The sequence below is a fragment of the Coregonus clupeaformis genome, chromosome 1 (assembly GCF_020615455.1).
Source record: "Coregonus clupeaformis isolate EN_2021a chromosome 1, ASM2061545v1, whole genome shotgun sequence".
In the NCBI taxonomy this organism is placed as follows: domain Eukaryota; kingdom Metazoa; phylum Chordata; class Actinopteri; order Salmoniformes; family Salmonidae; genus Coregonus; species Coregonus clupeaformis.
The window spans coordinates 78,998,875-79,022,102 of record NC_059192.1 but is presented as its reverse complement, the minus strand read 5'-3'; the positions used below and the strand labels follow the sequence as shown (position 1 = coordinate 79,022,102).

Sequence of the window (23,228 nt, the reverse complement as noted above, 5' to 3'; positions counted from 1 at the left end):
AGTTAAAGCTTGGTCGCAAATGGGTCTTCCAAATGGACAATGACCCCAAGCATACTTCCAAAGTTGTGGCAAAATGGCTTAAGGACAACAAAGTCAAGGTATTGGAGTGGCCAGCACAAAGCCCTGACCTCAATCCTATAGAAAATATGTGGGCAGAACTGAAAAAGCATGTGCGAGCAAGGAGGCCTACAAACCTGACTCAGTTACACCAGCTCTGTCAGGAGGAATGGGCCAAAATTCACCCAACTTATTGTGAGAAGCTTGTGGAAGGCTACCCAAAACGTTTGACCCGTTAAACAATTTAAAGGCAGTGCTACCAAATACTAATTGAGTGTTTGTAAACTTCTGACCCACTGGGAATGTAATGAAAGAAATAAAAGCTGAAATAAATCATTCTCTCTACTATTATTCTGACATTTCACATTCTTAAAATAAAGTGGTGATCCTAACTGACCTAAAACAGGGAATTTTTACTAGGATTAAATGTCAGGAATTGTGAAAAACTGAGTTTAAATGTATTTGGCTAAGGTGTATGTAAACTTCCAACTTCAACTGTATGTAAATGAGATATTTACAGTTATTTTATTTTCAATAAATTAGAAAAACTTTATAAAAACACGTTTTCACTTTGTCATTATGGGGTATTGTGTGAGTAGATGTGTGAGAAAAATAAATGTAATCCATTTTGAATTCAGGCTGTAACACAACAAAATGTGGAATAAGTCAAGGAGTATGAATACTTTCAGAAGGCACTGTAAGTGCATAGTAGGTCTACAGCTAAGATAAGGAAGGACACTCTGCTGTTTTAAAAAATGTATTTACACAAACACGTTTCAGAATGTTTATTGATCAAATTGACCCATTGATCTCGTCATATTCCAGTTGTCAACTTCCATGAAACTCAGGCATTGAAAATGGAATAGATTAATGGAAAAAGCCTGAAAACATTAAAGAACTACATGCTCACATTTATGGAACCTTATATAATTAATTTGATGATATTTTCTAGGATTCTGTAAAATGTACGTTTTGTCAGATTGCTAGAGTTTAGATCATAACTTGGCATAGGCTACAGTATCATGAATATTCATGAAGAGGCGTGGTCACCTGTGACGGAAATTCTACACCTCTTATTTTTCAGGCTGCCACAGTTCGCTGTGGGCGAAAGTCCACTGTAGATTACAAACACACCGCATTGGAAATTTTTACACCGAACATTCCGTCTCTTCAAGGAATCCCCGCATGATTTCAGGTAAAACAGAATGACTTTATCTCCGTGTACTGCGCTTCTTTGTGACTGTATGATTCATTTCTATGCGTTTTGGAAAGGCTACCTGCTGCTGTACAGTAGCCTACAGCAGGAGCTTACAGTAGGTGCGGAAAAAGATAGGGACTAGATCAGAAAATCGAGACAATGGACAAATGACGATACTGGTGTTCAATATAAAGTAGTAGACTATACCTACTGCATAGATACTGACAGAAAATGTGTTGTTTTTCATTGATAGGCTATGCCTATGTAGAAATATAGACTAGGCTACTTGCAGAAAACGAACTAAAATATATTAGATGCGAGTTGATTAAGTATAGGCTAATTGCGTTTTATAGGAGCTCTGTTAGATGAATTTCCTACCCTGTTGTCACAGAAAAGCGCGTTTGGGACTTCGGTCTAAATAACCGGTGAAAGGCTATCCACTCAAGATGGTTGATAATAATCAATGTAGTGTCTACCTGTTATTCTATTACCAAGACATGTATAGTGGAGTTTAAATGCCCTTGCTGAGTGGCCAATAGCCAGCCGCCTATGTCAACCTGGTCTCAGAACATTTTGTATTATTCTATACGTAAACCTGAGATACTACATTTAGTATGATATGTTACGTTTCAAATGGTATGTATTAATTTGTGTATATCCATTACCCATTTCGTAAGATATGTTACGAATTACAATTCATATTATATGTTACGAATTAGCTAAATGTACAATATGTAATGAATTTTTCTAGCTAGGTGTCTAACGTTAGCTAACTGGCTAACGTTAGCTAGACTAGGGGTTAGCATTAAGTTTAGGAGTTAGGTTAAAGGGTTAGGGGAAGGGTTAGCTAACATGCTAAGTAGTTGCAAAGTAGCTAAAAAGTAGTAAGTAGTTGAAAAGTTGCTAAAATGCTTAAATTGTCCGTGATGACATTTGAACTCGCAACCTTTGGGTGGCTAGATGTTTGCGTTATAGCTAAAAGGGTTAAGGTTAGGGGAAGGGTAAGTAGTTGAAAAGTTGCTAATTAGCTAAAATGCTAAAGTTGCCCGTGATGAGATTCAAACTTGCAACCTTTGGGTTGCTTGACGTTTGTGTTATAGCTAAAAGGGTTAGGGGAGGGTTAGCTAACATGCTACTAAGTAGTTGCAAAGTAGCTAAAAAGTAGTAAGTAGTTGAAAAGTTGTTAATTAGCTAAAGTTGGCCGTGATTAGATTCGAACTAGCAAATGTTGGGTTGCTAGATGTTTGCCTCATATGCCCACCCACGAGACCAGATGAAAATAGATTAGTGTTTCATTAAGCTGTGTTTATGGATTACAATGATTTGTGAGTAATCATCAGCTAGCATTGTTAGCATGGGATACCAGGTAGCGTAGCATGACAATCACATCAGAGCACCTGGGACCATAGGTAGATCACATTGATTCAGATTAAATGGACAGGGAGGACCTGATCCCAGCTCAGGACTCCTATTCTGAGACACTTGATACATAGGCCCCAGATCTAACATTACTGGACAGGTGACAGCAAGGTACCACTTCAAATGCGTTCCCACCATTACAGTCATAGAAGATCAAGGATTACGCCTACCTCAAGGAAGGGAGGAGGAAATTGTACATTTTAGAATTGGAACAAGGGCCACCGTATCATCTGAAAACCCAGTGATGAGATTGGTAATGATCAGATCATTACTACCCTCTTCCATACTGAAGGTATCAATGACATCAAGTGCAATCAATGCTACAATTTCCAATTAGATTGCAGAATGTGAAGATATTTATGTTGGGTAATGACTCAATAAATAATTAACAAATCATTTCTTAATTATAAGCAGTTCATAAGTGGTCTTAAAGTTATTCTTTCTCTATTCTAAAGGAGGAATACATCAAATCAAATGTATTGGTCGCATACGCCGAATACAACCGGTGTAGACTTTACAGTGAAATGCTTACTTACGCCACCAGCCCGTTCCCAACAATGCAGAGTTAAAAAGTAAGACATATTTGCCAAATAAAAAAGGAGATAGTAACACAATAAAAACAATAACGAGGCTATATCCAAGGAGTACCAGTACCAAGTCAGTGTCTTGTTGTCTTTTTTCTGTCTCTTCTCTGTTAGCTGCATTTCAATCACTTCCATTGATAATTCATCCTTCCTCTTTTGTGTTATCCTCTTCTTTATGTTATACTGTAGAGACCATCAGTGTCATACACAGAGATTTGTTCCTACTCTTTATTCCATTTAATAAAGGGAAAGTATTATTAGTCAATGGTGTTGTAGATTTGCATGTTCCAGCTGGGGAGTGTATTGTGTGAGAGAGAACAGTTCACATTCATTAAATTGTTCCCATATATTTTCCTGTTACCAACAACACTGTCTCTCTGCCTCTCTCTCTATGTAAATTCAATGGCATCAACTGTCGTCATTTTCACTATTTGTCTGTCTCTACACATGTGTACACGAGCGCAGACACAGGGATTATATTTTAATTTTCAGAGAAGGAAGGATCATAGATGAAAAAGTATTATAGATAAGAGATGCAGAACTAATCAGGAAGGCTGGCAGCCTGACACACACACACACACACACACAAAGACTGTCTGTATAATACAGCTTTATACCAAGATGTGAAAGTGGTCTGGAGATATTTGTCATTATAAGTTATCTATCCATAATTGGTCCTTATAAAGAGTTCATACATTCATAATTAAAGGCTTTATATTGAGATGTGAAAGGGGGCATCTTGGATGGCGCCACCTTAGTTATCCAATCCGCCATCGCTTCATTAGACAGAGCTCATTGACACACAGTAATTGCCTAATACTCTAAACCCATTTTAGTGGATGAGTTCTAAGGAAACTCACAGTGGATCATAGTCGGGACCTACTGTAGATGATGAGTCACGAAAGCTAATAGCTAATACCCTTTGGATTTGGACTGGGGACCCACTCTGACAACCACTGGATTAGAGTGAGGGCAAGAGGCAGCAGGGGGTATGTTTTGGGCTCGCAGGGTGGATTTTTCTCTCTCTCTAACTCTCTTCCCCGCCCAAAGGTTGAATACTGGAGTGATTTTGCCTGTGGTTGCATCATCGAGATTTATCAATTTATGTATTTTTCTCATTAAGCAGTTTACAGGTCAGTAGCTCAACATTATCCACACATCCTGCTGTGTGTGTGCAGCATGCAAGTTTGTGTCTGCGCACACGTGTGTACTCTATAAAGGTTTTTCATACACTGGACTTTCATTAAACCTGTAGTCCATGAGGAGTCAGAACTAATACATTGTGTGCTGTATGGACACTTCTTTACACTACCCTGTCTGTCCGTCCTTCTGATAATCCTGGCTCACTCCAGACAGTGAGGAACTGATAAAGACGTTTTCTGCTCCTCTGACACATCTTTAAGAGTTTTTTGACAGGCCATCTGAAGGGCATTTCAGGAGGGCATTTCCATGTAAAAAGCCCCATGAGCACTACAATGTGAAGTTCATAGGAACACATCAAATTTGGTGTTAAATGAAAGCTTAGAGTCTATATTTTTTAGAAATTAAGGCATATATACATTTCTCAACCAGGAATAAGTAGCTAGCTATGGCAACGCAATGCTGTCATGACAACAGATTGTGGAGTGTTGTGATGTTTTCAGATACAGTACAGATGTCTAGATTGAGATTCTGCAGGCCCCTCTCGGACGTGTGTGTGTGTTTGTGTGAGAGAGAGAGTAAATGGGGGTAAGAGTGAGAGTTCCGGTGAGTTTGTTTAATGGAATGAGAGAGTGGGAATGTTTACACCAAAGAGAGACAACATTAGGAAGGCAAAGACTGAGGGTGTTTATAGTAGTGCGTTCATGCACCTGTTTGTGAAAAATCTGTCTGTGCCCTTGAGCAAAGCACTTAACCCTAATTGCTCCAGGGGTGCCGTTGATAATGGCAGACCCTGGCCGTGACCCCACTCTCAGAGGGTGTCTCAGGGAGAGTTGGGATATGCAAAAAACACATTGCCAATTCACACATGTATTATTACAAACTTGTATGTGTGAAATAGGACAAATATAAGCACCTAACAAATTATTAATAATAATAATATTATTGTGAGAGAGTATATAGTAGTGTGTGTGTGATGGAGAAGGGCGATTCCACTCCATTGTTCTGACAATTCTCACATAGAAACTTCATTGGAAGGAAGGATGTTTTGATATGCTTTTTACATTTGTATTACAAATACATTTTTTGAAAATCATGATAAAGTGGCCATGTTAGGCCATTTTTAGACCTATACATGATACAGACATCTTGGTGTCATTATACTCCTTATAGTGTGTTCTAACATATGGAGTATGTCTAGATTCTGAAATACTAATTTTCACATTAATTTATTCTCAAAAGTACCCTTTTTGATTTTGTTCATTTTAAGACAGATTGCTTGAAACAATATACAAGTACATCACATATCCAGAGTGGGCTCTGCTAATTCGGAAGGTATCATACATTTTATGAGCACCACCAACACAGTGAATGGGAAAATGGATTCCAAGGGAACTCCCTCTGCTGGTGATTTGCTGAATGTGCAATCCTAAAGGAGGGCTGTGATTGGTTAATGACCGATAATGTCAATTTCTATGTAATAAAATGGCTCATATCATTAAAAGTACCAGATAGCCCACTCTGGAAATTGTACGTGTCTGAAGAGTATATTGTTCCAAACAATATATCTAAAAACAAGCTACAGCAAAAGGGTACTTTTGAGATATTAATATTTGTTATGTAGAGCACACTATATGGAGTATGATGACACCAAGATGTTGTCTGTATCAGGGCTCTAAATAAAAAATGTAAGATTGGTAGCACTGGTGCTCCCAACTTTAAAAAGTTAGGAAAACCACATGAAATTTAGGAGCAAATTGATTGAGATACAGCCTATATTGGTCCTATATGAATTCGAGCCACTTTTGAAGCACATTTTGTGCCCTATAATCTAAAATGTAACACTGTAAATACATTAGTTTATTATAAAAGCTCAAATGTTACTACGAATACCTGCCATTTGAAATTACAAAGTCATTTGTGGAATATTAGGTTTCTACGTTGTGTAAAAGCATTATTTTCCTATTGAAATGCATTACTTTGAAAATTGTACACTGTTTCTTTAAAAAAGTCAAGTTTGTGATGATAATTTATTGCTATGATCATTGATCTCCTGAAGAAGCTATCCCTTTTCCTTCCCCCCCCCCCCCCAAAAAAAAATATACTGGTTACCAAGTTGTTAGCTCGTTAGCCAATGAGGTAACATGACTGAACAAAGTATAAACAAATGGTTAACAACATCGATGCGCAAGTAGTTTTAGAAGGCCCACAATATGGTTTAAGAATGTAAAATGCGGTCCCGGCAATCCGCTATAGGAAAAAAAAAATGTGCCGTAATATGTATCAGATCTTTTGATCTGGTTGGTCTAGAAGCAATCTGTTTTCGCTGTAGGAATGGTGCAACCATGATGCTAACGAATCTTGACTCACTTGTTTCTCTAGGGCACTCTGAAAAAACAGTGCAGCGAAGCCTTCTCATTACAACAATTATTATCTGGGAGATTCATTTCATAGGTCGCACAGTGCTGCAAAAATAAAACTCCTGGTTGCACAACAAAATATTTTGTTGCATATGCGACCAAATAGGTCGTACTTTAGAGCCCTGGGCCCGGTTTCCCAAAAGTATCTTAAGGCTAAGTCCATCATTAGAACCATTTGAGCTCAATAATTCTAACGATGAACTTAGCCTTAAGATGCTTTTAGAAACTGGGCCCTGGTCTGTATCATGTACGGTTCTCTGACCATAGGCTCTTACAGGAGGCATATATAGGTCTAAAAAGGGCCTAGAATGGCCACTTCCGTCATTATTTTTTTGTGATTAAAAAAATGTAAATATCATGTCAAAAATCCTTTGTCCCAATGAAGTTTCTATGTGAGAATTGCCAGAACAATCTGAGATACCAAAAATATTTTCGGGCTACACTGGCATGGAATTGCCCAGAGAGAGAAAGAGAGACATAAACACCCTGCTAAATCAGATGAAACAGGGTGAGCCTTGCGCCACAGGATGTGTCTACGAGTGTTTTTACAGCATGTGATTCCTTATGACTGACCTAAAGCCATAGGACTGAAGAGAGCTAAAGGCAAACTAAGGGGAAGCTAGAGACTTTCTCTATGTTATGCTGCATCCATCAAACTACTTTTCTATCTTCTCTTCTCTCATTCTATCAGTCTGTAAGCAATCTCCCCTTCTACTATAGTGGGAAGCAGGATCATTCTATTACTCTCTCTTCCGCTCCTCTCTCTCTGACTCTCTACGTTCTTTCTCTCCACACAACAGAAAACAGTCTCTCTCTCTCTGTCCCTCTCCTTCCTCTCTCATTCCTGTGCAGCCTGTAGAAACACTCGTAGATAGCTGTCGTTCCTCCGTCTCATCAACCAATGTGAATGTTATATTCTCTCCTTTTCTCTGTGGATTTTAGTGATTTAACTCTCACACTAATTTCATGCTTCTGGATTTCGATTGCATCCCATCACTATCCTATCTGTAAGTGTTTACTTGATTTATTATACAGTGAGGGAAACAAGTATTTGATCCCCTGCTGATTTTGTACGTTTGCCCACTGACAAAGACATGATCAGTCTATCATTTTAATGGTAGATTTATTTGAACAGTGAGAGACAGAATAACAACAAAATAAATCCAGAAAAAACGCATGTCAAAAATGTTCTGAATTTATTTTCATTTTAATGAGGGAAATAAGTATTTGACCCCTCTGCAAAACATGACTTAGTACTTGGTGGCAAAACCCTTGTTGGCAATCACAGAGGTCAGACGTTTCTTGTAGTTGGCCACCAGGTTTACACACATCTCAGGAGGGATTTTGTCCCACTCCTCTTTGCAGATCTTCTCCAAGTCATTAAGGTTTCGAGGCTGACGTTTGGCAACTCGAACCTTCAGCTCCCTCCACAGAACTTCTATGGGATTAAGGTCTGGAGACTGGCTAGGCCACTCCAGGACCTTAATGTGCTTCTTCTTGAGCCACTCCTTTGTTGCCTTGGCCGTGTGTTTTGGGTCATTGTCATGCTGGAATACCCATCCACAACCCATTTTCAATGCCCTGGCTGAGGGAAGGAGGTTCTCACCCAAGATTTGACGGTACATGGCCCCGTTCATCGTCCCTTTGATGCGGTGAAGTTGTCATGTCCCCTTAGCAGAAAAACACCCCCAAAGCATAATGTTTCCACCTCCATGTTTGACGGTGGGGATGGTGTTCATAGGCAGCATTCCTCCTCCTACAAACACGGGGAGTTGAGTTGATGCCAAAGAGCTCGATTTTGGTCTCATCTGACCACAACACTTTCACCAGTTCTCCTCTGAATCATTCAGATATTCATTGGCAAACTTCAGACGGGCCTGTATATGTGCTTTCTTGAGCAGGGGGACCTTGCGGGCGCTGCAGGATTTCAGTCCTTCACGGCGTAGTGTGTTACCAATTGTTTTCTTGGTGACTATGGTCCCAGCTGCCTTGAGATCATTGACAAGATCCTCCCGTGTAGTTCTGGGCTGATTCCTCACCGTTCTCATGATCATTGCAACTCCACGAGGTGAGATCTTGCATGGAACCCCAGGCCGAGGGAGATTGACAGTTCTTTTGTGTTTCTTCCATTTGCGAATAATCGCAACAACTGTTGTCACCTTTTCACCAAGCTGCTTGGCGATGGTCTTGTAGCCCATTCCAGCCTTGTGTAGGTCTACAATCTTGTCCCTGACATCCTTGGAGAGCTCTTTGGTCTTGGCCATGGTGGAGAGTTTGGAATCTGATTGATTGATTGCTTCTGTGGACAGGTGTATTTTAAACAGGTAACAAGCTGAGATTAGGAGCACTCCCTTTAAGAGTGTGGTCCTAATCTCAGCTCGTTACCTGTATAAAAGAAACCTGGGAGCCAGAAATCTTTCTGATTGAGAGGGGGTCAAATACTTATTTCCCTCATTAAAATGCAAATCAATTTATAACATTTTTGACATGCGTTTTTCAGGATTTTTTTGTTGTTATTCTGTCTCTCACTGTTCAAATAAACCTACCATTAAAATTATAGACTGATCATTTCTTTGTCAGTGGGCAAACGTACAAAAGAAGGCAGGGGATCAAATACTTTTTTCCCTCACTGTACATATTACACAGTGATGGGTTGACGAATACACATGCAATTGATGCAGTTATGATGTTATAGTAATGATTGCTGTGGTTATGATATTTAATGATAGCTGAATGTGTAAATGTGTGCTGCTGATATTCTCACAAACAAGAAGGGTTTGGAGTTTGACAACAGTTGCTGGCAGCAATAAATCTAACGTAGATCAGACTTATGTGTAGATGACATTGGATAAGTCTAACATAGTTATCTTGTTGTTGTTGTTGTGTGTTTTCTCTATAGATGGAACCTGCAGCAAGGAGATGAGCCAGCTGCTTCAGCCTTCAGCCAAGAGCGAGAGAGACTTCCAGTGTCTGTTGGCGTGGGTGTGCTAGAGTGTATATGTGTATATGTGTGTGTGTGTGTCTGCTGAGAGGAGAGAAGACTGCCTTCCAGCGTGTGTGTGGGAGCAATCGTGTTTCTTCGCTTGAGTGGGTGTGAGTGTGTGATTTCTTTGCTCTGAATAGTAGGAGAATGGCAGCTCGCTAGTGTGTGTTTATGTGAATGCATGAGCGTGTGTGTTTTCACGAGTGAGTGTGTTGTGTGTCCTCCTCTCTAAGGAGTAGTAGGAGGGCAGCTCTCTCCCCCTGGCTGGGGTGTGTGTGGAGATGGCAGTGTGTGTGTGTGCTGCCTTGCCCTCCCTGCTCTTGCTCCTAAGCTGCGGTGTGTGTGTGACGGTGGGATACCCCTTTAGACCCCCCATGGACCTGGATGTCACCCCCAGGATCACCGTAACTACCAGCGGTAAGCACACACACTTGATAGATACGTAGAGGGAAAAAAATAAAACAGAGAGAGAGAGAGAGAGAGAGAGAGAGAGAGAGAGAGAGAGAGAGAGAGAGAGAGAGAGAGAGAGAGAGAGAGAGAGAGAGAGAGAGAGAGAGAGAGAGAGAGAGAGAGAGAGAGAGAGAGAGAGAGGACGACACACTACAGTCAAATGGATATAAAGAACTCACTAAAGACTGAAGGAAATGACAGTCATGACTCATGATGTACAGTGCCTTGCAAAAGTATTCAACCCCCTTGGCATTTGTCCTATTTTGTTGCATTACAACCTGTAATTTAAATGGATTTTTATTTGGATTTCATGTAATGGACATACACAAAATACTCAAAATTGGTGAAGTGAAATGAAAAAAATAACTTGTTTCAATCTAAGTGTCACATGATCTCAGTATATATACACCTGTTCTGAAAGGCCCCAGAGTCTGCAACACCACTAAGCAAGAGGCACCACCAAGCAAGCGGCACCATGAAGACCAAGGAGCTCTCCAAACAGGTCAGGGACAACGTTGTGGAGAAGTACAGATCAGGGTTGTGTTATAATAAAATATCTGAAACTTTGAACATCTCACGGAGCACCATTAAATCCATTATTAACAAATGGAAAGAATATGGCACCACAACAAACCTGCCAATAGAGGGCCGCCCACCAAAACTCACAGACCAGGCAAGGAGGGCATTAATCAGGGAGGCAACAAAGAGACCAAAGATAACCCTGAAGGAGCTGCAAAGGTCCACAATGGAGATTGGAGTATCTGTCTATAGGACCACTTTAAGCCGTACACTCCACAGAGCTGGGCTTTACGGAAGAGTGGCCAGAAAAAAAGCAATTTCTTAAAGAAATAAATAAGCAAACATGTTTGGTGTACACCAAAAGCCATGTGGGAGACTCCCCAAACATATGGAGGAAGGTACTCTGGTCAGATGAGACTAAAATTGAGCTTTTTGCCCATCAAGGAACACACTATGTCTGGCACAAACCCAACACCTCTCATCACCCCGAGAACACCATTGAAGCGTGGTGGTAGCATCATGCTGTGGGGATGTTTTTCATCGGCAGGGACGGGGAAACTGGTCTGAATTGAAGAATTATGGCTGGCGCTAAATACAGGGAAATTCTTGAGGGAAACCTGTTTCAGTCTTCCAGAGATTTGAGACTGAGACGTAGGTTCACCTTCCAGCTGGACAATGACCCTAAGCATACTGCTAAAGCAACACTTGAGTGGTTTAAAGAGAAACATTTAAATGTCTTGGAATGGCCTAGTCAAAGCCCAGACCTCAGTCCAATTGAGAATCTGTGGTATGAATTAAAGATTGCTGTACACCAGCAGAACTTGAAGGAGCTGGAGAAGTTTTGCCTTGAAGAATGGGCAAAAATCCCAGTGGCTAGATGTGCCAAGCTTATAGAGACATACCCCAAGAGACTTGCAGCTGTAAATGCTGCAAAAGGTGGCTCTACAAAGTATTGACTTTGGGGGGGGGTGAATAGTTATGCACGCATTTTGTCTTATTTCTTGTTTGTTTCACAAGAAAAAATATTTTGCATCTTCAAAGTGGTAGGCATGTTGTGTAAATGAAATGATACAACCCCCCCCCCAATTTTTTTTATTCCAGGATGTAAGGCAACAAAATAGGAAAAATGCCAAGGGGGGTGAATTATTTCGCAAGCCACTGTAATGTCGTGAAGTATGCTGTATGACTACGCACTTCAACTGGATATGATTTATTGGCGAGGTAGCCTAACGGTGACTATTGCATTCTGGTCACATACTTCATGTAATTCAAACGGGACAATATAGGCTAACTGCATATATATTCTTTGTGTGGATGAAAATTATATCTAACTAATCATAGACCCGATTTATTTTGGTTCAACGTATCATGCTTCCTTTATGTTGAAGTGGGGTTTGTGGGTGCGCTCATCTCCATGCCCGTCGGGGCGGCCGGCCGGGCGGGGTCTTTCCCATCCTTGGAAAATCCCTTTGGGCCCAGGGGGCAGGGGCCTCGGCCGACCGACGGCTCGAGGCGGGTGGGGTCGAGCGCACCTACGGTCAACAGTAGCCGATTGTATGGGTCTATTCTGTTTGGATTTGTATATTGGTGTGGCGTCTGGGTGTCTGTCCGCTCTCAGGATAAAGATTCCAAAGACCTTTCTCTTTTGTTTTTACTCCATGAATGGTTCATTTAATAAGGCCTATGTTTTTTATGTTGGAGCTGAGAGCGCAGAGGGAGAAAATGACATGAGCCGGTCGGACAAGCATCATAATATGGCCCGAATAATCTAGATTGATAGATAGATATTGAGAGGATGTTCTGTTTGATTTTGCTGTCTATAATACGAAGCAGAATGGGATTTGTCCTGACATTCGATTAAGAAGCCAGCTGTCATGAACGAATCCCTCAACTTTCTTAAGTCTATTGTGTTCTTATTAAACTAGAAGATTGTTTAATTAAGGGAAGTTTGTAATAATGAATTAGGTTATAATTAATTAATTAATTAATTAAATAGTACATTATCTGTCAGCTAATGGCTTTGCTGACTGAATGCACTATTGAATGCTGTTTTAATTGCACTGATATCTACTTCCATTTGGGAAAAGGCCTCTAGGAAGGTAGACGGTACCAGAGTAGCTAATGGTAAAATCGAAACATTTATTTGGACCAATGATGAAGATGCGCATAGGAGACGATGACCTAGACCACGTTATATTTAATTTCAGATGCGGTCAAGACTCCACCTCCCCCGCGGTTAGCCTCCTTCAGTATCACGTACTGATTCAATCTTTGTCAGATGTTTTTATTTTGTTTTGTAATGTCGGTGTGTATGGTTTGTTTATGTTTTTCTTTATCTTAATGTTGGCCAAATATGTGAAATATTATCAGACTGGTCTTATTGCTCTTTCATTGCTTGTTGCAGATTCTGTAACAACAGCAAACCCCCATGAGTGATTTAAAGATAACTACTATTAATTTGAAAGGAATTAATTTCCCTATCAAACGTAAAAAAGTATTGACTTCAGCTTAAAATAAAAAAGGTACAGATTGCTCTCGTACATGACAGACATCTGACTGACTTGGAACATTAGGAATTAAAGCGAGACTGGATAGGCAAAGTGTTTTACTCCTATCATTCTAAAAGCAGAGGGTCTGCCATTCTTATTCACAAAAATCTCCCTTTTACACTGGATAAGATTGTTAATGACTTTGAAGGTAGATATTTGATTATTACTGGTTTTCTATATGGCGAGCATATTCAGCTGGGATCAATTTATGCACCTAATGTTTACAAAAATACCTTTATTGCAAAACTTGTAAATGATGTGGCCTCACTGGCGACACCATTTTGTATTTTAGGAGGAGATTATAATTGTCCATTGAACCCACTGGTCAATCAGAAACCTCCCAACCAGAAGGTATCTAGGAAAACTAAGGGTATACATAATATTTGTGATTTCTGTCTGCATGATGCCTGGAGGATTATGCATCCAAATGAGAAGGACTTTACTTTTTATTTTGCCAGACATAAATATTTTTCTAGAATTGACTACTTTCTAACTTCACAACTGGTTTTAGACCGAACACAGTCTTGTGATATCGGTATCTTATGTTTGTCAGTCTTCACACCTTAATAAGGCCTACAGCGATCCATCTAACAGAAGGGTGCGTTTAAACCCTATGCTATTTAACACACCTGAATTCACTTCATTTTTTTCTTTTTAAATAATCAATGGAATCTCTATATGGAGAATAATGACACCCCTAACGTATCTCCTTCAATCATTTGGGAAGCAGGCAAGGCAGTTATCAGAGGGAATATTATTTCCTATGTTGCAGCTAAAAGAAAGAAAACATTTAAACTACAGTTGGACTTAGTTAAAAGTAAGGCAACTTGAAGATGAATTTAAAAGGACTTCTTCCAAACAGCTCTTCAAAGAATTACAATCTGCAAGATCAGCATTAGACCAACTGTTTACAGACGAAGCAGAAGCATCTATTTTCCAGGCTAGACACAGATTATATGATCATGGAAATAAGCCAAGTCGATTCCTCTCAGGACTGGCAAAGAACAGAGGCTATACCCTCGTTAAAGGATCAATCGGGGGTGGAACGATTCACCACTAGGGAAATAAATACCATTATGAGGGACTACTACCTGTAACTCTACAGCTCCGACTCCAGCAATAATCTGGCTGACATCAATCCTTTCTGGACAAACTATCTCTCCCAACGATACATGTGGGAGACAGATAATTATTATGCAAGGAGATACCCAAAGAAGAAATACAAGAGGCAATTAAAACCCTTAAAAATGGGAAATCCCCAGGACCTGATGGGTTTGGACCAGAGTTTTATAAGAATTGTCAAGATTTCATAACAGAACCCCTTTTCAGAATGTATACAGACTCCTTTGCCAGGGGCAAACTCCCTCCAACTTTAAACCATGCTAATATTGTTCTCATTCTTAAGAAAAATAAACCAGCCAAAGATTGCTCTAGCTATAGGCCTGTGTCCCTTATTAATGTGGACAGTAAGCTCTTATCTAAGATCCTAGCTAGGAGACTAGAAAGATTTCTACCAACTTTAATAAAGCCGGACCAAACTGTTTTTATAATGCAAATGCATTCATTGACAAATGTCAGACATCTCCTCAGCATAATACAACTCTGTAAGCAATCACAACATAGAGACACTGCTCTATCATTGGATGCCAAGAAGTCATTTGACTGAGTAGAATGGCCATACCTATTTAAAGTACTTAACTGCTTGAAGTGTGAGAGAATTTCGTTAACTGGATAAAGCTGATAGACCATGCCCCTCAGGCCGCTGTGATAACAAATGGAATGCAGTCACCCACTTTCTTTCTGGGTAGAGGGACACGCCATGGTTGCCCACTGTCACCTCTGTTATTTGCCTTGGTATTAGAGCCCCTGTCAGAGGCTATACGTACCCAGGAAGGTCTTACAGGTGTGAAGACTGAAAAACACTCACATTATATCTCTATATGCAATTGATATTTTGCTATTAATTTCTAACCCAGAAACCTCTTCCCATTCTTATTGACTTAATTAAGAGGTTTAGCTCCTTTTTCTGGCTTCAAAATTAATTTTAATAAATCAGAAGCTATGCCCCTAGGGAGCTTGAGTGACAACAACAATTTGAATGACTTCCCGTTCAATTGGACATTTGTTTTGTTTTGTTTTTTGGTATAAAAATGTTGAATAAACTTCACAACCTGTCTAACATCAGCTTTGCACCTGTACATAGGGCAGTTAATGAAGACCTAGATAGGTGGATGGACCTGCCATTATCATGGATGGGTAGAATTAATCTGATTTAAAATGATGAATGTTTTCACCAGACTTTTGTTTCTCCAGATGGTCCCATTATATATAAAGAAAAATAATTTTAATGAACTCAATAAATACCTCTCAGACTTTATATGGCACGGCACAGAAAAAGACCAAGGTTGAAAATTTGTAAACTGCAGCTGCCGTATAATTTAGGAGGCCTAACACTACCTAATTTGCTATTTTATAACTGGGCATGTCATGCTCGCAAAATTGCAGAATGGCTCAGAGATGAACATTGCTCTAATTGGGTCAGTAATGACTCCTGTTTCACATCTCCATACTCATTCATCAGTGTTATGACTGGTGATAGAAACTCAGTCAGCACAGAAGTGAAGCATAACCCGATTCTTAACAGCACCTTTAAGATCTGGAGAGATATTTGCAAACACTTTGGGAGAAAGGATTACTTTCCCCCTGGCATCTCTGATAGCATTTTCCACCTCCCCCACAGAACCCAATACGAACTGCAGTGGACCTCCTGTTGAAAGTTGAAAGACCTAAACACTTTATCTCTTCATTTTAAGCTGCCATACACTCTAATGTTGAAAGTAACTAAAGTGCTCTGATTAGGGTATGGGAAACAGAGCTGGGGAGAGGCACAGAAATTCAAAATTGGACAAAGGCTATGCTCGAAGCAAGACAACTGTTCACCTACAACAAGGTGCAAGAGATGCAATATAAGATTATGCAAAGGGTTCATAGGACTCCCATTATATGTAATAAAATAAAAGCAGAATTCTCTGATACCTATTAGCCATCTGTTTTGGACTTTCCCATTAATTAAAATGTTCTGGGAAAATGTCAAAACGAAGCTGGAGGGCATGTTCATACAGTGCCTTCGGAAAGTGTTCAGACCCCTTGACTTTTTCCACATCTTGTTACGTTACAACCTTATTCTAAAATGGATTAAATAAAACAATATCCTCAGCAATCTGCACACAATACCCCATAATGACAATGAGAAAACAGGTTTTTAGAAATGTTTACAAAAATACCTTATTTACGTAAGTATTCAGAACCTTTCCTATGAGACTCGAAATTGAGCTCAGATGTATCCTGTTTCCATTGATCATCCTTGAGATGTTTCTACAACTTGATTGGAGTCTACCTGTGGTAAATTCAATTGATTGGACATGATTTGGAAAGGCAAACACCTGTCTACATAAGGTCCCACAGTTGACAGTGCATGTCGGAGGAATTGTCCGTAGAGCTCCGAGACAGGATTGTGTCGAGGCACAAATCTGGGGAAGGGTACCAAAAAGTTGCTGCAGCACTGAAGAACACAGTGGTCTCCATCATTCTTAAATGGAAGAAGTTTGGAACCACCAAGACTCTTCCTAGAGCTGGCCGCCCGGCCAAACTGAGCAATTGGGGAAGAAGTGCCTTGGTCAGGGAGGTGACCAAGAACCCGATGGTCACTCTGACAGAGCTCCAGAGTTCATCTGTGGAGATGGGAGAACCTTCCAGAAGGACAACCATCTCTGCAGCACTCCCCCAATCAGGCATTTATGGTAGAGTGGCCAGACGAAAGCCACTTCTCAATAAAAAGCACATGACAGCCCCCTTGGAGTTTGCCAAAAGGCACCTAAAGACTCTCAGACCATGAGAAACAAGATTCTCTGGTCTGATGAAACCAAGATTGAACTCTTTGGCCTGAATGCCAAGCATCACGTCTGGAGGAAACCTGGCACCATCCCTACGGTGAAGGATAGTGGTGGCAGCATCATGCTGTGGGGATGTTTTTCAGCTGAAGGTACTTGGAGACTAGTCAGGATCGAGGGAAAGATGAACGGAGCAAAGTACAGAGCGATCCTTGATGAGAACCTGCTCCAGAGTGCACAGGACCTCAGACTGGGGCAAAGGTTCACCTTCCAACAGGACAATGACCCCTAGCACACAGCCAAGACAACGCAGGAGTGGCTTCGGGACAAGTCCCTGAATGTCCTTGAGTGGCCCAGCCAGAGTCCGGACTTGAACCAGATCGAACATCTCTGGAGAGACCTGAAAATAGCTGTGCAGCGACACTCCCCATCCAACCTGATAGAGCTTGAGAGGATCTGCAGAGAAGAATGGGAGAAACTCCCCAAATATAGGTGTGCCAAGCTTGTAGCGTCATACCCAAGAAGACTCAAGGCTGTATCGCTGCCAAAGGTGCTTCAACAAAGTACTGAGTAAAGGGTCTGAATATTTATGTAAATGTGATACTAAAGCAGGAAGTACCAGTGACTCGCTCAATACGGAATTGGTCAGATGACACAGATGCTAAGCTACAGGACTGTTTTTCTAGCACAGACTGGAATATGTTAAGGGATTCTTCAGATAGCATTGAGGAGTACACCACATCAGTAACTGGCTTCATCAGTAAGTGCATTGATAACATCGTCCCCACAGTGACCGTACGTACATACCCCAACCATAAGCCATGGATTACAGGCAACATCCGCACTGAGCTAAAGGGTAGAGCTGCCACTTTCAAGGAGCAGCACTCTAACCCGGACGCTTATAAGAAATCCTGCTATGCCCTCTAACGAACCATCAAACAGGCAAAGCGTCAATACAGGACTAAGATTGAATCCTACTGCACCGGCTCCGACACTCGTCGGATGTGGCAGGGCTTGCAAACTATTAAGGACTACAAATGGAAGCACAGCCGCGAGCTGCCCAGTGACACTAGCCTACCAGACGAGCTAAATTACTTCTATGCACGCTTCGAGGCAAGCAACACCGAAGCATGCATGAGAGCACCAGCTGTTCCGGACGACTGTGTGATCACGCTCTCTGTAGACGATGTGAGTAAGACCTTTAATAATAATAATAATAATAAAATGCCATTTAGCACACGCTTTTATCCAAAGCGACTTACAGTCATGCGTGCATATATATATATTTTTTGTGTATGGGTGGTCCCGGGGATCGAACCCACTACCTTGGCGTTACAAGCGCCGTGCTCTACCAGCTGAGCTACAGAGGACCACAGGTCACTTTAAACAGGTCAACATTCACAAGGCCGCAGGGCCAGACGGATTACCAGAACGTGTACTCCGAGCATGAGCTGACCAACTGGCAAGTGTCTTCACTGACAATTTCGACCTCTCCCTGACCGAGTCTGTAATACCTACATGTTTCAAGCAGACCACCATAGTCTCTGTGCCCAAGAAAGTGAAGGTAACCTGCCTAAATGACTACCGCCTCGTAGCACTCACGTCAGTAGCCATAAAGTGCTTTAAAAGGCTGGTCCATGGCTCACATCAACACCATTATCCCAGAAACCTTCAATTTGCATACCGTGCAAACAGATCCACAGATGACGCAATCTCTATTGTACTCCTCACTGCCCTTACCCACCTGGACGAAAGGAACACCTACGTGAGAATGCTATTCATTGACTACAGCTCAGCGTTCAACACCATAGTGCCCTCAAAGCTCATCCCTAAACTAAGGACCCTGGGATTAAACACCTCCTTCTGCAACTGGATCCTGGACTTCCTGACGGGCCGCCCCCAGGTGGTAAGGGTAGGTAACAACACATCTGCCACTCTGATTCTCAAAACAGGGGCCCCTCAGGAGTGCGTGCTCAGTCCCCTCCTGTACTCCCTGTTCACCCATTACTGCATGGCCAAGCACGACTCCAACACCATCATTAAGTTTGCCGACGACACAACAGTGGTAGTCCTGATCGCCGACAACGATGAGACAGCCTATAGAGAGGAAGTCAGAGACCTGGCAGTGTTGTGCCAGGATAAAAACCTCTCCCTCAATGTGATCAAGACAAAGGAGATGATCGTGGACAACAGGAAAAGGAGTGCTGAGCACGCCCCCATTCTCATCGATGGGGCTGTAGTGGAGCAAGTTGAGAGCTTCAACTTCCATGGTGTCCACATCACCAACAAACTATCATGGTCAAAAACACACCAAGACAGTCATGAAGAGGGCATGACAGCGCCTATTCCCCCTCAGGAGACTGAAAAGATTTGGCATGGGTCCTCAGATCCTCAAAAAGTTATACAGCTGCACCATCGAGAGCATCCTGACTGGTTGCATCACCACCTGGTATGGCAACTGCTCAGCCTTCGACCGCAAGGCACTACAGAGGGTAGTGCGTACGGCTCAGTACATCACTGGGGCCAAGCTTCCTGCCATCCTGGACCTACAGTGGGGAGAACAAATATTTGATACATTGCCGATTTTGCAGGTTTTCCTACTTACAAAGCATGTAGAGGTCTGTAATTTTTATCATAGGTACACTTCAACTGTGAGAGACGGAATCTAAAACAAAAATCCAGAAAATCACATTGTATGATTTTTAAGTAATTAATTTGCTTTTTATTGCATGACATAAGTATTTAATACATCAGAAAAGCAGAACTTAATATTTGGTACAGAAACCTTTGTTTGCAATTACAGAGATCATACGTTTCCTGTAGGTCTTGACCAGGTTTACACACACTGCAGCAGGGATTTTGGCCTACTCCTCCATACAGACCATCTCCAGATCCTTCAGGTTTCGGGGCTGTCGCTGGGCGATACGGACTTTCAGCTCCCTCCAAAGATTTTCCATTGGCTAGGCCACTCCAGGACCTTGAGATGCTTCTTACGGAGCCACTCCTTAGTTGCCCTGGCTGTGTGTTTCGGGTCGTTGTCATGCTGGAAGACCCAGCCACGACCCATCTTCAATGCTCTTACTGAGGGAAGGAGGTTGTTGGCCAAGATCTCACGATACATGGCCCCATCCATCCTCCCCTCAATACAGTGCAGTCGTCCTGTCCCCTTTGCAGAAAAGCATCCCCAAGGAATGATGTTTCCACCTCCATGCTTCACGGTTGGGATGGTGTTCTTGGGGTTGTACTCATCCTTCTTCTTCCTCCAAACACGCCGAGTGGAGTTTAGACCAAAAAGCTCTATTTTTGTCTCATCAGACCACATGACCTTCTCCCATTCCTCCTCTGGATCATCCAGATGGTCATTGGAAAACTTCAGACGGGCCTGGACATGCGCTGGCTTGAGCAGGGGGACCTTGCGTGCGCTGCAGGATTTTAATCTATAGTAGGAAAACCTGCAAAATCGGCAGTGTATCAAATACTTGTTCTCCCCACTGTATATACTAGGCGTTGTCAGAGGAATGCCCTAAAAAATGTCAAAGACTCCAGCCATTCAAGTCATAGACTGTTCTCTCTGCTACCGCACGGAAAGCGGTACCAGAGCGCCAGGTCTTGGACCAAAAGGCTTCTTAACAGCTTCTACCCCCAAGCCATAAGACTCCTGAACAGCTAATCAAATGGCTGCCCGGACTATTTACAGTGACCCCCTTGTATTATTTGATTATTTTTCACTGACTCTTGCACTGGCTTTATGCACACTCACTAGACTCTACCCACACACTCACACATACTACATTGACACTCCAACACTCCAACACACACACACACACACACACACATGCATATTGACACCATACACACTCACACATAGACACACTTTCACACTCTTCACATACCCTGCTGCTACTCTGTTTATGATCTATCCTGATTGCCTAGATATACATACTGTATTACTCTATGTAGGGTAGTGTCTTTGTAGAGATGTTGTCATCACAAGTTTACCTCATATCAAACTGATATAAACTAATCCTGTGTGTGTGTGTGTGTGTGTGTGTGTGTGTGTGTGTGTGTGTGTGTGTGTGTGTGTGTGTGTGTGTGTGTGTGTGTGTGTGTGTGTGTGTGTGTGTGTGTGTGTGTGTGTGTGTGTGTGTGTGTGTGTGTGTGTGTGTGTGTGTGTGTGAATTCCTTTGGATTATGCCAGAGTGAATAATATCTGCCTGTGTTTGGAGCACCTTTAAGGCGTCAGCATGCTTCAGCCTAGCCGAACTGAACGAGTGTGCTCGTATACTCCCTTAAAATACCTTTTCTTGAAAAACGAGAAAAAAGCGGCAATAGTACTGTTTGTCCGTTTTGAGACACCGTAGCCAGTATACGCTTCCTCAAAATAGTCAGAAATAATCTAAGATAACTGAAGAAATCTGTCATTAATTTTGACGTTTTTGCCGAAGAGATCTTAGTCACACAATTTTACATCTAACTAAGATGTTTGGTGCAGTATTTTTTTAATGAATTAATCTCTCGTTGAATGAAGACTTAATTGAAAAATCCCTACTGATGACCAATCACCGACGAAGGGGTGTAGACTTCGGCTTGCCTCCAGAAAAAAATGTGTGTGCCCGAACAGCCGATAAACCCCTCACCGAAATCCAAAACGAACAATAACGTCACAGAATGTCATCATAATATATGCACAAACTCTACCGAACTGTTTCGACTGGGAAGCATGCGGACTCCTTTATGCGATCACATCTGTAAGAGGCTATTTGGACAATGGTCCTCCTCTCCTTCCCTCCTTCCCCTCTCTCATCTCACTCATTCTAAATCAGCACTACCTCTCCGCCTTCTTACTTGTCCACCTGAACACTCATCTCCCTCCTCATCCCTCTCCTTTTTCCTCCATTACTTGCTCCCTCCTCCCCCTCTCTTCTACTCGGCTCCCTCTCTCTTTCTAACTTCAAGTCTGTATTCATTCCTTCTCTTTCTTAAGTTTGTTTTTTATCCTTCCATCACTGTGGCTATCATCTGCAAACTTTTACTAATCTCTTTAATCTAAGTGTTACCAACGCAACACTCCAAACCCACCATGGGGTAGTAAAATACACTCTTAACCTTAACCATCAGGGAGGGGAACACAAAACTGACCTTAGCTCAGTGTCTAGCGGCAACTTCATAAACTCATGGCAGACTTTGGGAGGTGGTGACATTTTATTGTATACAGAAACTAGTGTGAAAGAGCAAAGGGGAGTGAGAAAGGGGGAGGGAGAAGAGGGGACAAATATCTGAAATGTAAATTGAAGAGGGGCGACTGAGTAGAGGTCATTAAAGTTATACTCTTCCAATCAGAGGACTATACTGTACCAGTCTATGGGAAAGTAAAAAATGTGTGTTAGCCTTTTACACAGATGGTAAAGAGACTATGGAAGAGAAGACAGGCTGACACACACAGTACTATACTTAATGTAGGCCTACATCAACTTTAAATACACCTGATGCGTGTGTATATCTGAACACTGTTCTGAACTTCTGACCTGATCAACTGAGGCCCCACTGGGTTAAAACTGCTTGAATCAACGTTGTCTCCACATAATTTCTACGAAGAAAATGATATGTGATGATGTTGAGTCAATGGGGAAAACTAATTGGATTTGCAGAAAGTCATAAACGAAAGGGAATTTCGTATTTTTTTCACCCAACTTTTAATTGAAATCCAATGGCAGGGTGACATTTTTGGTTGATTTTATGTTGAATTCAACTCAACCAAATGTAAATAAAAACTAAACATTGAACTAACGTCTGTGCCCAGTGTGGCCCTTCAAAATGTTTACATAAAGTCCTCAGGGTCTCTCTCTCTCTCATAAGCACACACACTGTAATTAAAGGTAACAAGCAATATTGCTCAATAATGAATTGAATAGCAGACAGTGTGTGAGAAACCAGTGTTTGTATTCCCAGTCAAGCTTAGCCGTACCTGGTCAAACAAAGGTTCATGAATAGCACCTGAATCCTAACTGAAGTAAATCCT

General features: G+C 41.6%; 1 protein-coding gene across 1 annotated transcript in view; it reads left to right on the top strand.

The window, feature by feature from the left end:
- The first annotated feature begins 1,152 nt into the window (after positions 1 to 1,152).
- The window catches only part of LOC121574803 (semaphorin-4G), a 41,926-nt gene continuing 19,850 nt past the window's right edge, over positions 1,153 to 23,228 (top strand). Inside the window, exons 1-2 of the mRNA XM_041887391.2 lie at positions 1,153 to 1,252; positions 9,718 to 10,218. Of these exons, the coding sequence (XP_041743325.2) occupies positions 10,083 to 10,218 (136 nt within the window). The 5' untranslated portion in view covers positions 1,153 to 1,252; positions 9,718 to 10,082. The remainder of the gene's footprint in view (positions 1,253 to 9,717; positions 10,219 to 23,228) is intronic.